This window comes from Diceros bicornis, chromosome X (assembly GCF_020826845.1).
Source record: "Diceros bicornis minor isolate mBicDic1 chromosome X, mDicBic1.mat.cur, whole genome shotgun sequence".
NCBI lineage: Eukaryota > Metazoa > Chordata > Mammalia > Perissodactyla > Rhinocerotidae > Diceros > Diceros bicornis.
The window spans coordinates 19,307,210-19,321,591 of record NC_080781.1 but is presented as its reverse complement, the minus strand read 5'-3'; the positions used below and the strand labels follow the sequence as shown (position 1 = coordinate 19,321,591).

Sequence of the window (14,382 nt, the reverse complement as noted above, 5' to 3'; positions counted from 1 at the left end):
CAGCATGGTGACCCTGGTGGTATTTGAAATACCGATGTTGTAGCTTTCAGCATCACAGCAACACACAGCTGCCACAGTGTGACAACCAGGAGGCCTGAGGGTGGGGTTGACGGCCATGGAAGGGACCGTTCAGTAAGTGGAGGTAAGAGTCAGGTCTTTGCTTTTGTCTGAGTGATCTGGCACTTACAAACATGCATGAGTATATTTACTCATAGTTGTAGTTAGTGTTTTTAAGTATAACTGGAATCATACTCTTCAACAGTATTTCTTTTAACAATATCAACTGATCATTTTTGACTTTTTCTTTTGATATGTAAGAGTCAGACAACCCTGACTGTGAAATCTATGAAATTAAAAAAAAAAAAACAAAAAAAAACTGGTGTGGCGCCGTTGCGTATCGGTTAAGTGCGCGGGTTCTGCTGCTGGTGGCCCAGGTTCGGATCCCAGGTGTGCACTGATGCACCGCTTGTCAGGCCATCCTGTGGCGGCGTCCCATATAAAGTGGAGGAAGATGGGCACAAATCTTAGCCCAGGGCTGGTCTTCCTCAGCAAAAAAAAAAAAAAGGAGGAGCATTGGCATGGATGTTAGCTCAGGGCTATCCTCCTCACACACAAAAAATAAATAAATAAACAGAAAACAACAATAAAAAAAACAGAACTGGAGTTCCCACTGGTCACATGCAAAAGGACAACAGGTCTCTAAAGTGGAAGCCATGCCCCATTCATTTTTTTCTCTTTATTTACAGTTTTATTGATGTACAAAGAATTGTACATATTTAATGTGTACAGTTTGATGAGTTTGGACATAAGCGAAAACCCATGATACACCACAATCAAGGTAATAGACAGATCCAACACCTCCCAGAGTTTTCTTGTGTTCTTTTGCTTTTTGTGTGTATGTGTGGTAAGAACACTTAACATTATTCTTATTATTAAACCGAAGGTGAATTATAGGCCAACAGATGTTACCAGAGAAAAAAATAACAGAAATAGAAAAGTTTACTTTTGCTCTATGAAAATAAAATAATGCACTTATTTTCATTCATTCATTCATTCATTTGCTCAGATATTTACTGTGCTAATACACTGTTTTTAGCACTTAAGATGCAATGGTGGAAAAGGGACCAGTTTCCTATTAATGATGTTTACATTTTAATGGAGAAAACAGAAGAGATGCTTGTATTTTGAATACCTTCAACTACAATGAGTCTTGAATTAATTTCTTCAGTCATTTAACTGTTCATTAAGTTACTTTTGAAGCAATTATTCAAAACTTATGTTCAATATCATTTTTATTATAATAAAAGTGATATTATTTTGTAGAAATTTTGGAAAACAAAATAAAGATTGAAACCACCTATAACTGCATAATATAGAAAACTGTGGCCATCATTCATGTGCATTTATCTCATGTGTTTTTCTCTATATTTAGATTTATGGGGCAATGTAATTTTCTGAAAACAAAAGAATTGATTTTATAAACTACTTCTAGTAGTTTGTATGTTTGTATGTTTGCTTGTATGTTTAATAGTTTTTCCACATTGATATCAGAAATTATTTTACTATATGAGCTTCAAGTTCCTTTACTTTTCTATAAAAAGAAAGAATCTAGTGAGGATTTTTTTTAGTAGTAGGAGTTTTACGGTTGATCAATTGTCCAGGTATGTATGCATATGTATGTATTATGTATTTTTTAATATTTAAAATTTGTTTTGGAATAGACTTTCCTTTCTTCACTGATTTAAAAATTCCACTTTTATTGTAGTCTAGCTTTTTATTCAGATTTAGCTCCGGCCAGTTCTCTCGTGATTTGTCAATCGTACAGGATAAAACTGTTTTACCTGTTATATTTTTATAATGTATTTAAATATTTGATAGTGCCAGGTCTCTTAATTCATTTGGATTTTTGAAAATTGTCTCCGCAGGAAATGTCAACTACTATAGTACAGATGTCAAAATTGTTGGCAGATTGCAAGAGCTAGAGAAGCTTGGAAAAGGAGGCGAGCAGATAGGATCTTGGGGAAGATGTGGCACTTTGGCTGGACTAGGAATGATGAATCGATTTGACCTAGCAGAGAGTGAGGAGAAAGAGTGTTCCAAGTGGGGGAAACGTGTGTGAGTAACAGCATCTGGAATTGTGAACAAGCATTATCTCATAGGTGATGGGACAGCAGGATGGAAGGGATCTAATATTTGTTGAGTACCTACTGAATGCAAATCCGCATGCTAAGCACTTTACAGGAATAACTCTGAGGTCAGCTGATTCCTCTTACTCTGTCATATTTTATGTCAGTGCATCTTAAGTGCGTTGCTTTCACTCTGCTCCAATTTGGATGCAGAACTCAGTATTTCTTTGAGTTTCTAAAAAACAATCCACTCACAAAAACTTTGTTGGTCAATGGAAACCACAGTTTCTTGACCTCAGTAGCGTAGGCATTTTGGGCTGAAAACTCCATCACGGTAGGGTGCTATCCTGTGCATTATAGGATCTTTATCCCTCACCTCTCTCCATTAGATGCCAGGAGCAATCCTTCCGTCTAGGTGTGGGACAACCACAGGTGTCTCCAGACATTGTGAAATGTCCCCTAGGGGGCAAAATCTACTCTAATCAAGAATCATTGATATAAATTATACCGCAGATAGGAAAGTTGGTGTGGAGGATTTTGTACTGAACAGTGCAGAAGAAATAAATGTCCTGTGCTTGTTTTCATCGCTGAATTCCCTTCGTGGTTCCTCTGCAGTTGAGTTTGGGGGAGAGATGTTTTGCTTAATGCATTGTAAGGTTACTCAACTATGGCACTAGTGACGTTTGGGCCTCATAATTCTTTGTTTTGGGGACTTGTCCTGTGCATTGTTGGATAGTAAGCAAAAGCACTGGGCTCCACCCAGGGTTCTCTTCCGAGTTGAGACAACCATATCTGTCTCCAGACACTGGCAAAATTGGTCCGGAGGAGAACCACTGATGTAGACTATACCAAGGATAGGAAGGGTGTAGAGTTTGCTTCTGCACAACCCACAAGATACAGTTTAAAAATCCTCTATTTTTCCTCTGAAGTCCTTTCTTGGTAACTATGCAGTTGGTTTTGCTTTGTTTTGTTTTGCTTATCCTCTCTCAGAGACTCTCCATCTCAGCACTATTGATGTTTTGGGTCAAATAATTCTTTGCTGTGGGGGCTGTCCTGTAGATCGTCGGGTGTTTAGCAGCATCTCTGGCCTCTCCCCACTAGGTGACAGTGGCACCTGAACCCCACCCCCACCCCGCCAAAAGTTGAAACACCCACTACTGTCTCCACATATTGTTAATCGTCTCCTAGAGGGGAAGGGCAAAACTGCCCCTGGTTGAGAAGCACTGTTCCAGCTCTACTTACCTTTCCCCATACAGTGACTCTTCTTTTCAGCTTTTGCTTTTAGAAGGAATGCACATTTCTCTCCTTTTCTTACTCCTAGACATTGAGTGATAATTTTTGTTGTTGTTGTTACTTGAACATGATTGAGGAACCTCACTCTGTATCTCAAGTGGTTTAATTGCTACCTTTTTCTCTAACAAATATAGCATTGCCCCTAAGAGGAATTCTGGCAAATAACATATACTCCAACTTGCTAAACATTCATCATTTGTCCTCTGAGTGAACAGGAACAGACCATTTGAGCGTCTCTCACAGGTTCTGCTGTAGACTGCTTTTGCATCAGAGTGAATTTGCACACACCTCTCTATTACACTACATCTGAACACGTGGGCAACCTCAAGACGAGCACATTGTCTTGCACGTGGTAACCGTATTGAAACGAAGAGAATGTGAGTATTGGAATGAGGTCCACTTGAGTTAAAATATCCCTCAATTCCTCTCTAACCAGATTTAGTAACCTTAGGCAAGTCAGTTCCATGACCTGGTTTCACCTTCTGCAAAATAGGGGTAAGATTACCTTCTGAGGGGGTTTTTGACCAAGATTATAGATTATAGGATAAAGCACCTGGTGTATATATCGGGCACTCGAAAATGTTAACCATTGTTATTAATTTTATCAAGAGGGTTGGGGGCCTATAGAAAGAGCTTTTACAGCCAGACTTTAAGCCTCAAATGCCTAGAGTGTTTCCCTCGTTATTTCACTTAATTTCTGACTGATTTGTTGTGGTCACAGTTGAAGCATGCTGGGAAAAATATTGTTGCATTAATTTTTTTGCCAGAAATTTTAAGGCTTGACTAATTCTAATGTTCTCAAAAACACTGAATCTTCAAATTTAACATCATTGTGAGGATTCCTTCTTGCAATGCAAGAAGATGCACGTTGCTTCTAAATAAAACATAAGAGAGAGAAATATAAATTAGGAGTTTTAATAAAATTGGTTCCTATGGCAAAAGAATCATTTGATTGAGTTTTTAATGTTTTTCCCAGTTGTGATGTATTTTTCTTTCATGTTAATTTTCCCTGTTATGTGTATAAGTAGTTTTGACCTTTTCAAGACAAATTGAAAGATAAAATAGGATGAAAAGAAAATAAAGACAACTTGAGTATCATTTTACAAAAGTCAATAAACTGCAGAATGCTCACTTCCGGTCATTAAAAAGGGGTTCATTGTTCAAGTCGTTATACAGGGATGTGAATTTTCCCTGCATGAGAAAATAAAGTGTTCACATAAGGCTGATCTCTGCCCCTTGGGTATGCTATTATAGAACTTAGAGGTTAAGGAGACCCCAAAATTATTTAATATAACCACCCCAACTTATTAGAGGTGAAAGTGAGGCCGACAGAAGGCAAATGACCTCCCCAGAACTTTTAACCAATGGTTAATGACAGAGTTCGTATGAGTATCTGACTCCCAGTGAGTCAGACGCCCTGCTCTGTACATCCCAGCTATCGGAAAAAATAGAATTGTGGAATCTTCTAGGAGATTTAGCATTTATTATCCAAGGAATTAAAAAAGTTAGGGAATGATAGTCGAGATATTTTTAGGGATTGCTGTGGCACCAACCACCGGGGGAAAATAGAATATTTTGAGGGGATAAGCTTAATGAAAACTACGATCCAATTCAGTCCAACTATCTTAAAGCAAGGAATGCATCCTTGTTGTCTTCTACCAAGTCTTTTAGAGAAGACACAGATGGACATGGCAGGCTCCAAAAGAACCTAGACTTTAACCAACACACAAGATTTAACTCTTTCCCACATAGCCTCTCACGCTCTCAGTTTCAAAACACTTTTGATTTTATTAAGGAACATACACAATGTTGAAAGCTTAGCAGTGTTATTTAAGAATTGGTCACACGTCTTCTAACTGCCAGTATGTTTCCAATACTTCCTTCTGTATCTTGAATGCTGCATATCTTGAACACAACTTGAATCTTCCAGTAGCCTGGCACAACTTTTCAATGTAGACATCAGTGAAAGTCCTTGGCTTTTCCTTGAGGCCTTCTTGATTTTTTTCCCGGGTCGTTTCTTTCTTTACGTGACTTGTATTGCTCTGCCATTGTTAGAAGATCTTCTGGGACACTTTGATTGGCTCTTTTCAGAATCTGAATCAATTCCGTGGCAACCTTCCCATCATCTCGAGTCATAAGGGTAACAGCTACTCCAGTCTTCCCTGCTCTTCCAGTACGCCCTACTCTGTGGACGTATTCTTCAATATTCCGTGGGAAGTCGTAATTATACACGTGTGTGACATCGTTAACATCGAGACCTCGGGATGCTAAGTCGGTAGCTATCAATATTTTCACTTGTCCGCTTCTAAAGTCCTCTAACGCCTGCTCCCGTTCGCACTGCTCTCTGTTGCCATGCAGGGATTGTACCCGTATGCCCTGGATGCTTAAATCGCTTGATAAGTCATCTGCAACAAGTTTTCGGCTGACAAACACGATGACTTTGTCTTTGGGTGACAGGCTCTGTAGGAATTCTTGCATAAGAGATCGTTTTTCTTCCTCTGTGGTGACAATTATATTTTGCTTCACCGTATTTACAGCAACTAGATCCAGAGTACCAACATAAACAATCATAGGCTCTTTCAAATAAGATTTTGCAAGTTGACGAATGCTATCTGGCCAAGTTGCACTTGTCATGACAGTCTGCCGGTCTGGGCGCACGTCTAATAAAATCTTCATGATCTGGTGTTCAAACCCCAGATCCAACATTTTATCTGCTTCATCTAAGACTAAGTAGGTTATGCTTCTTAGGTTGACAAACTTATTCATTTGCAGATCATTCAGTCGTCCGGGAGTTGCAATAACGATGTCCACGCCTTTGGTGATGTCTTGGATTTGTTCTTTCCTATTTCCACCGCCATATATACAAACACTTTTAAGACCTTTATATGAATACTTAGAACATTCCGCTTCCACCTGCAGAGCTAATTCCCTAGTGGGTGTAAGGACTAGCATGCCAGGTCCATTTCTTTGTCCTCGAGAGATTGGCTGCGAGTGGAGGTGAATAAACCCAGGCATTAAATAGGACAATGTTTTGCCTGTTCCAGTTTGGGCAACTCCTATGAGATCTATTCCTTGTAGAACAATCGGCCACGCCTGTGACTGAATTGGCGTTGGCTTTTGGAACCCTGCTTTCTTGATGCTTTTCATAAGCTCGGGATATTGCTGGAAAGCATCTTCAAATGTACAGGTTGGATTGGGGATGGGACGTTTTTCACCATCTTTCAAGTCGTCACACACGATGTTGAAATTCTCCTTTCTCCAAGCGTCTACTTGCACTTGAGATAATGAGCTTGTTGCTTTGGATTCTACGTAGAAGTGTTTCTTAATTGGGGGTAAATCCGCCCATTTCCTCTTTTCCCACTCCACAACCTCCGCCCTCACGTGGTCCCAATCTATCAGCGGCCGAACTTTAGCAACGTTATCTGTGCTGACGCCTCTTGCAACAGAGGGTCGGGACGCAGCATTATCGACACTGGATCCCGAACCGCACCTCGCTTCTTGCTTTTTAACAAGAGTTTCTATAGCTGCTTTGGCTTTAGCTTTCATTTCTCTGGTGCCGAAAATTTTCACCTCGGCTTCAGAATCACCTTTTATGATCTGTATTTTGGTGCTTGTCGCACTCTGGATGTCTTTTATTTTCGATCCACCGCGACCGATCACCACCCCAATCATACTGTTCTTTAATCTGAAGCAGAGGGGTGGGTCTCCGGAGCTGCAGGCCCTAGGCTCCAGGGAGCTGGAGGGGCCGCTGCCGCCCCTGCCGCCCCTGCCGCCCCGGCCGCCCCTGCCGCTCCAGCCGCCCCGGCCGGCCCTGCCATCCCGGCTGGCCCCGCCATCTCTAGGCTCTGCCCTCTTCCGCTCTGGGGCCCAGGCCATTGCTGCGTAATGGTAGGGTTGGTGAGGGCCTCTGCCTACCTAGAGTTCGGGGAAGACATCCCCTGAGACCTCTCTCTCTTCAGCCTCTTTGACCAAGGGACTCAACCGCCATCAGGTAGCTCTGTGGCTGTTACCTAGGGCATTCTTGTTTGACGTGGCCTCAGGGAGGGGCTTAGATGGTCTGACCAATCACAGCACCGGGACTAGGGTGAGGTAAGCAAGCGCTTCTGACGCGACATTTAAAGCGACACTCACTCTCAGGGGCGGAGCCTAGAGGCACTTACAGGACCCTGGCGGTGAGTGTTTCCTCAGCTTTTGTGTCCTAGGTGCCTGAGTCGTTCGCCTCAAGCAAGTTCTGGCTCAGCGTGGGAGTAGACTTGAAAAGGGCCCTGAACTTCTGCACGTGGTCTTTTTTGTAAGCCAATTATTTGCATAGGTGGAAAAACATAGTGGACTCTTACAAGTCAGCTTATTCGTGTGTGTATTTATTTAGATAGATTTCTTTTTGGGGTACAACAATACTTGGTCTAGATAAAGTCATCCCTTACCCGTCCTCTACTGTAACTTCAATTATACCGTCAGAAGTCTCTTAGCTGCACACTTAAGGATGGCATTCTGCCTCTGATTCTTCAGCTAAACTCTGACAGTCGTTCAGGCAGTTTCTCGATATTATTTCAGGGATGCTGTTTAGAAGAGAGGCAGAGTGGCATCTAAGGTACCTTAGCGGGTGTTTTCAGTAGTTTGCCACTTTTCCCAGTGCCTCTTGATGTTTTTTTCTTCCCAGTGGTTTCATAGATTCAGAGGGCCTTGCACTGGAAGTCTGTATAGAAGTCATGAGATTAGGTGCCATGGAGAAGACACCGTAGCAACAGTCTGGGCAGGGGGACATCCAGCTTCCATTTAAACAGTCCCAGAGGCAAGGAGCTCACTTTGCTTCAGGGGTATCCATTCCATTATGAGGCAGTTTAATGGTTACAAGGATGGTGTCGGAGTAAAATGAGCCAACCCTTGCTTCCTGAGATACTTCCTCTGACTCCTGAAGTTGCACAGAATAGGTTTGATTCTCCTTGTATCCCTGTATACTTCGGGGCCAGGGTCAAATCCCTTGAAGGTTTCTGTTCATCAGGGGAAACATTCCTAGTTGCTGTAACCTTTCTTGATATGACATGCTTTCCAAGATGCACACGAATCTGGTTTATCTCCTTTGGGAATGGGTCGTTGAGGACCTATTATGATGTGGCACCTAGAACTAAACAAAAGCATCTGCCAAAACCAACCTTTACTAGTATGTCGTCTTCACTGAGCATGACCATTCTACCAATGAACTCCTAAGACACATAGCTGCTCACGGGAACATGAGGGGCATTTAAGTCCATAGTTCCTCATCCTGTCCTTAGTGTGGTTGACTTTTGTTTTTTTCTCTGCTTAACTAAATATAGGCTTTGTATTTATCCCTTTATGTTCATCCTGTTTGGTTTGGTACATTGGAAGCGGCCTATTCAAAATAATTTTAATGCTGTTTCTCTCATCCATCGTATTATCCTCTAGTTTCAAGTCTTCTGCCAATTAAATGTTCATGGCATCTTTCTCTCTTTTATTTTTTAAAATTTTTGTTTGTAGTGGTAACATTGGTTTATAACATTGTATAAATTTCAGGTGTACATCATTATACTTCTATTTCTGCAGGGATTACTAGCAAGGAAGGGGGGAGGGAGGAGGGGCATCTTTCTCTCTTTAGCCAAAGTTGCTGATTAAAATTTGAACATGGTCAAATATCAGGTCAAATTCTTTGATACATTGGGGAATACATTCTCGATTTCAGTACTTTTCCAGAAAGATGCTTTTTGAAGGGAAAAAAAGGTTGCTGGAGAAATATATTTGGGAAATATAGCCCCCTATATCCCCACTGTTAGAGTCACAATGCACATTAGGTAACTCAGAACCTCTCATAATTAAGAGAATTGAGAGAGTCCACCGGGCATTTTTAGGCCAAACTTGACAAAGGAATTTGCCCATGGAACCTCTTCTCAATATTTTAACTAAACGTTTTATTAGAAATAATTTTAGATTTACAAAAATGTTGTACAATGGTGGTACAAGGGTTCCCATATCCCCCTCAGCCACTTTCAGGTCCTTCTAATTTTGTCATTTCACGCTGCCGTGGTACATCTGTGAAATAGGAAAAATCAATGTCGGGGTGTTAACATTAACCACACTCCAGACTTTAGATCATCAGTTTTACATCAATGCATTTTTCTGTTCCAGGATCCAGTTCAGGACACCACATTGCATTTAGTTGTCATGTATGATTTGCGACAGTTTCTCAGTCTTTCCTTGTTGTCCATAACCTTGCCGTTTTTAAGGAGTAATGGTCAGATATTTTGAAGAACGTCTTTCGAACGGGGTATGCCTGATTTAATTTCTCACGATTAGACTTGGGTCATGGATTTTGGAAAAGAGTGTCACAGAGGTGAAGTGCCCTTCTTATCACATCATATTGGGGGGTGGTGCTTGTTGTAACGTGACCCGTCACCGGTAATGTTAACCTTGGTCACTTTGTTAAGTGTTGTTACCTAGGTTTTCCTCACTGTAAAATTATTTCTCCCCTTCCATACCTTATTCTTTGTTAGCAAGTCACTAAGTCTAGCTGACCCTCAAAGGCCTACTTCCTGTTATAATGCAATTCTTATTAACATTTTGTACAGTGAGTAATATTCTTTGTAATATAATTTGGAAAACACTGCTCTGGATAATGTAGATCATCTAATGAACTTTTCTTTATTCATTTTCTTAAGTGAGGAAGATCAGCCCTGAGCTAACATCTGTTGCCACTCCTCCTCTTTTTGCTGAGGAAGATTGGCCCTGGGCTAACATCCGTGCCCATCTTCCTCTATTTTATAATGGATGCCGCCACAGCATGGCTTGACAAGCGATGTGTCGGTCCTCGCCTGGAATCTGAACCTGCGAACCCCGGGCTGCTGAAGCAGAGTGTGCAGAGTTAACCGCCAAGACACAGGGGCAGCCCCTGAACCTGCGTTGTTTCACTACATTTTTCAAATGGATGTATTCTGAACAAATCACATTACAACTCCTCCATGCTTCTCCATGAATCATTCTAGGAGCTTTTTAAAGCATTCTCAATGTGGTTCAGTTCATTTACTAGTAAAAAGGGAAATGTGTTTAGTCAAATGTGGCTGTTACTTGTTGAAGAGTATCTATGTTTCCCTGTCTCTCTGTCTTCACGCCTTCATCTTTACGTTGAATAATGCTACACGTTACAGAAACACGGAAATCTAGAGGCGTTGGCTACATCAGAGGTCATCTTGTTCTTCTCCTTCATTATAGAGAGGATGAAGTTGAGGCCTTAAAATCCTTCTGGACTCGACCAGGAGTACTCAGCAAGTCCTTGACAGTATCAATTCGGAACCAATTCTAGACTTACAGACAGGGGCTCTTATTCCTCTGGCATGAAGTGACTTGTTTCTGCTCCTGTTGTTTGCTGTGGGTGATAGGGGAGGATAGAAGAAGTCATGAAAACGAAGTGGAGAAAAGTCTTAGAGTGGGGAGAAGGGTTGTTGTAAAATCTACAAGAGCAATGACTTTAAGATGGAACTCATTGTTGTGAACTACTGGGATAGAAGACTTTTATGGGTATTGCAGGTACTGAGAGAGATTGTGCCTTCAGGGTCATCCATTACCATCTCTGATTGGCGTCTCTGGTCCACATCAAAATGAAAAAATTAAGGATATTAAGTTTTTTTCACGAATGTAAATTTATTCAATTTAAACTTTTTGATTCTAACATCATGTCCTATTTTTTTTGTAAAATATCCTTTTAAACATAAAAGGAGGATCGCAAATGATTTTTGAATGTCTTTACTAGGCAAAAAAGTAACACTAGTGCCAGTAGCCAGATTTGGTTTTGAAATGTTATTGGTGTGTGAAACCCAAGGAAGTATAAGCAGTCATCTAGCCCATTAGCAAAGAAACAATTCAGAGTGCTATTAGGTATTGATCACGATGGCAGGCAAGCAAGGTTGGAGGGAGGTCTCAGAGGCTGGAGAGTTGAGGCAAAGACCTAAAAGGGCTTTAGGTCTGATCTTTTACTAAGAAGTATGAAATTAGAGACAGGAGGATGTTAATGTTTCAGGGGAAGACACGAACCTTGCCTCGGGGAAGAGATGAGGGCAGCCTGGAGGACTGAGATTGAACATTCAGATTAAGGAGAAAAGGGAAAGGGAGAAAAATAGTTTGGTTAGGGCAAGGGACAAGGAAACTTTCAGGAACCGCAAAGATAATCATGGAAGTTTCAAATTAATATGGCCAGAAAAGGGAGTGACCCTAGAGTGAAGGAGTCATAGGACACTGTAAGTATTAATTACGAAAGGGGGTCCATATAGAGAAAGCAGGATGCAGTGAAGTACAGTCAAGAAAGGGGGCTGTGTTTGTGGTATTTTAAGTACATTGGACTGAGAGACTTGAACAGTGTGGCAGTGGTAATTCAGAGAAAGGAACAGCTAGAAAGCTTCCAAGTAACATTTTTTAGTCCTACTATGTGCTAAACATTTGAAATGCATTATCTCGTTTAATCCACACAGCAACTCCATAGGAGTTGTTTTCTCCTTTTTCTTGTGAAAACATTGACACTCATTGATCTTACGTAGTATACCTAAGTTCAAGTAAATCGTACGGTAAACAATTTAGCTAAATTTCAACACAGGTCTTCCTAGCTTCACGGCCATTTCCTCTGTGCTCCACTCCCATTTGTAGGGGAAAACATGCTTGATTTGGTGCCTGATTCTAGAGATGGGATGAAAGGAGTATTTAATCAAAGATGACTCATGCTTATAGGTAGGAAATTCATTGGAGCAAAGAATCTTGGAGCCATTTGAGAGGGAAGTTGGAGACGAAGTAATTTAAGGCAATAAGAGGAGTTTGGCTTGAGACATGTCCAGTTTGTGGCATTGTGGGGACATGAAAGTGGAAATGCTAAGTGGGACTGGAGATTTTGGACTGTAGTTCAGATGAGAAGGCAGGAGGAGAGATATGAGAATAATCAGCATAGAAGTTATGTTTGAAAGTGGGAGAATGAATATTCTTCCCGCGAAATAAAGAGTATCAAGAGAAACCTTTAAGACTATCTTAAGCAATCAGAGCATTCGTATTATTAGACAATGAGAAGAGGAGGACAGGGAGTCAAGTGACGAAACAAAGGAAAAATGAAGAGAATCAGAAGGGAATAGTATAATAGGAAATAAAGTGAGACAACATGTCAAGAAGGCTTGGTCAACAATGTAAACTACTTCATAAATGACAGGAGGTAAATAGACTACTGAACTTGGGAGAAGGAAATTTTCAATGACGTTCAAGAAGACCCTTTGTGTGGAGTGATGGAGAAACACACCTTGCTGGGGAATCAATTGGGATGAGAGACAACTGGGCCACTGGGGAACTTTGCAGTGATGGGGAGAGACTTTACATCTTGTCCCGAAAGCTGAAAGGCACTGTCTTACTTTTTAAACAAGGCTCCTAGGAAACCGAGATGTCATGTGCAAGTTACTTGGGATTGTTCTGTGAAGGATCCATTGGATTTCAGGAAGGGTACTTAACATGAATATTGGAAGGAAATGAACTTTAATAGTCTTTTGAAATATGTGGGAGGGTAGGATGAGGGAGAGACTCACAAGGAAACAAGAACCATTCATTAGCAGTTTAGAAAAGGAAAGTCTTTCTAAAAGGAGGGAGAGGGAGTACTGGGAGTTCTTTCAAGGAGCTTACAGCGCTATTTTTAGCCACCCATTAAACCTTTCTCCATCAAATTCAGTTTATTCTCCACAGAGGAGGGGGATGCATTATTTAGGTCTATGAAGAAGTGAGGCTATTGAGGTAATTAATTCTCCTTTCAGCACAAAGAGGAAAAAAAAATTGTAAGCTGATTAGCACCTACAATACGCTCCTGGAGAAATTCTTCCTTACCAACAACTTCCTATGGAAATTGTAACATATTGGCATTCATTTTTAAAATAGTGATAACCTTTGATTATCCCTTGGCTCTATTTTGAGACATTTGAAGGGCTTTCCCGGACTCCAGTCATGCGTCATTTAATGACGGGGATGAGTTCTGAGAAATGTGTCGTGCGTTAGGTGATTTTGTCATTGTGCGAACATCATAGAGTGTCCTTAAATCAAGCACAACAGAAAATGATGCAATCAAGTGATGGAAGTAAACACGCGATGTATGAGGCTGCTGCCATTGTAACATGGCATAGTGTTTTTTTATAAGTGGAAAGAGTACACTCTAAAATAATGATAAAAATTATAGTGAATACATAAACCACTACATAGTTGTTTATTAGCATTATCAAGTATTATGTACTGTGCATAATTGTATGTGCTATACTTTTATATGACTGGCAGCGCAGTAGATTTGTTTACACCAGCATCACCACAAACACGTGGGTAAGGTGTTGCCACACAACATTACAAGAGCTACGACATCACTATGCGATAGGACTTTTTTCGCTCCATTATAATCTTATGGGAGCACCATTGTATATGGGGTTCATCACTGACCAAAACATTGTTATGCAGTGCATGACTCTATTTCATTTCTGATAGCTATGATGTAGGTATGTAACCGAGCAAAAGGGGGCCCGTTCTGCCTACTGCAATCCAGTGTCAATCGATTGCAAACGAGTCAGTGGGTGAGAAAGAAAAATTTGTACGATTAGCTAGCACAATCGGAAGATGGTGGACTAGTGTCCTGAAGAACCATCTTAAAGTCATACAGAATCTTGATGCAGTTGTATAGGGGAAATAGGCAAGGAAGGAGGGGGATTTGGGATGTACATCATCCGGTGTGACGAACTTCAAGGTGCCTCATTATCTCTTTCTTCTGTCATTTGTGATGGGTACCAACACAGAGTTTTTCTTTCTGGAGCTCATCGTGTTCCTGGGGGACTCAGAGAACAACGTTATCCTTATTACAGCTGGGAGATATACGTAAGCAAGAGTCATAGACCTAGCAGATCATGTATTTTGCAAAAGTGAGAGGTGCTTAATCATCTAGGCTACGTGCAACCTAGAG

General features: G+C 41.0%; 1 protein-coding gene across 1 annotated transcript; it reads right to left on the bottom strand.

The window, feature by feature from the left end:
* Nucleotides 1-5,201: 5,201 nt before the first annotated feature.
* LOC131400814 (probable ATP-dependent RNA helicase DDX53) lies at nt 5,202-7,384 on the bottom strand. Its single transcript, XM_058535574.1, has one exon. The coding sequence runs from the start codon at nt 7,293-7,295 to the stop codon at nt 5,379-5,381; it is 1,917 nt and encodes a 638-aa protein (XP_058391557.1). The 5' UTR covers nt 7,296-7,384; the 3' UTR covers nt 5,202-5,378.
* Nucleotides 7,385-14,382: the final 6,998 nt, after the last annotated feature.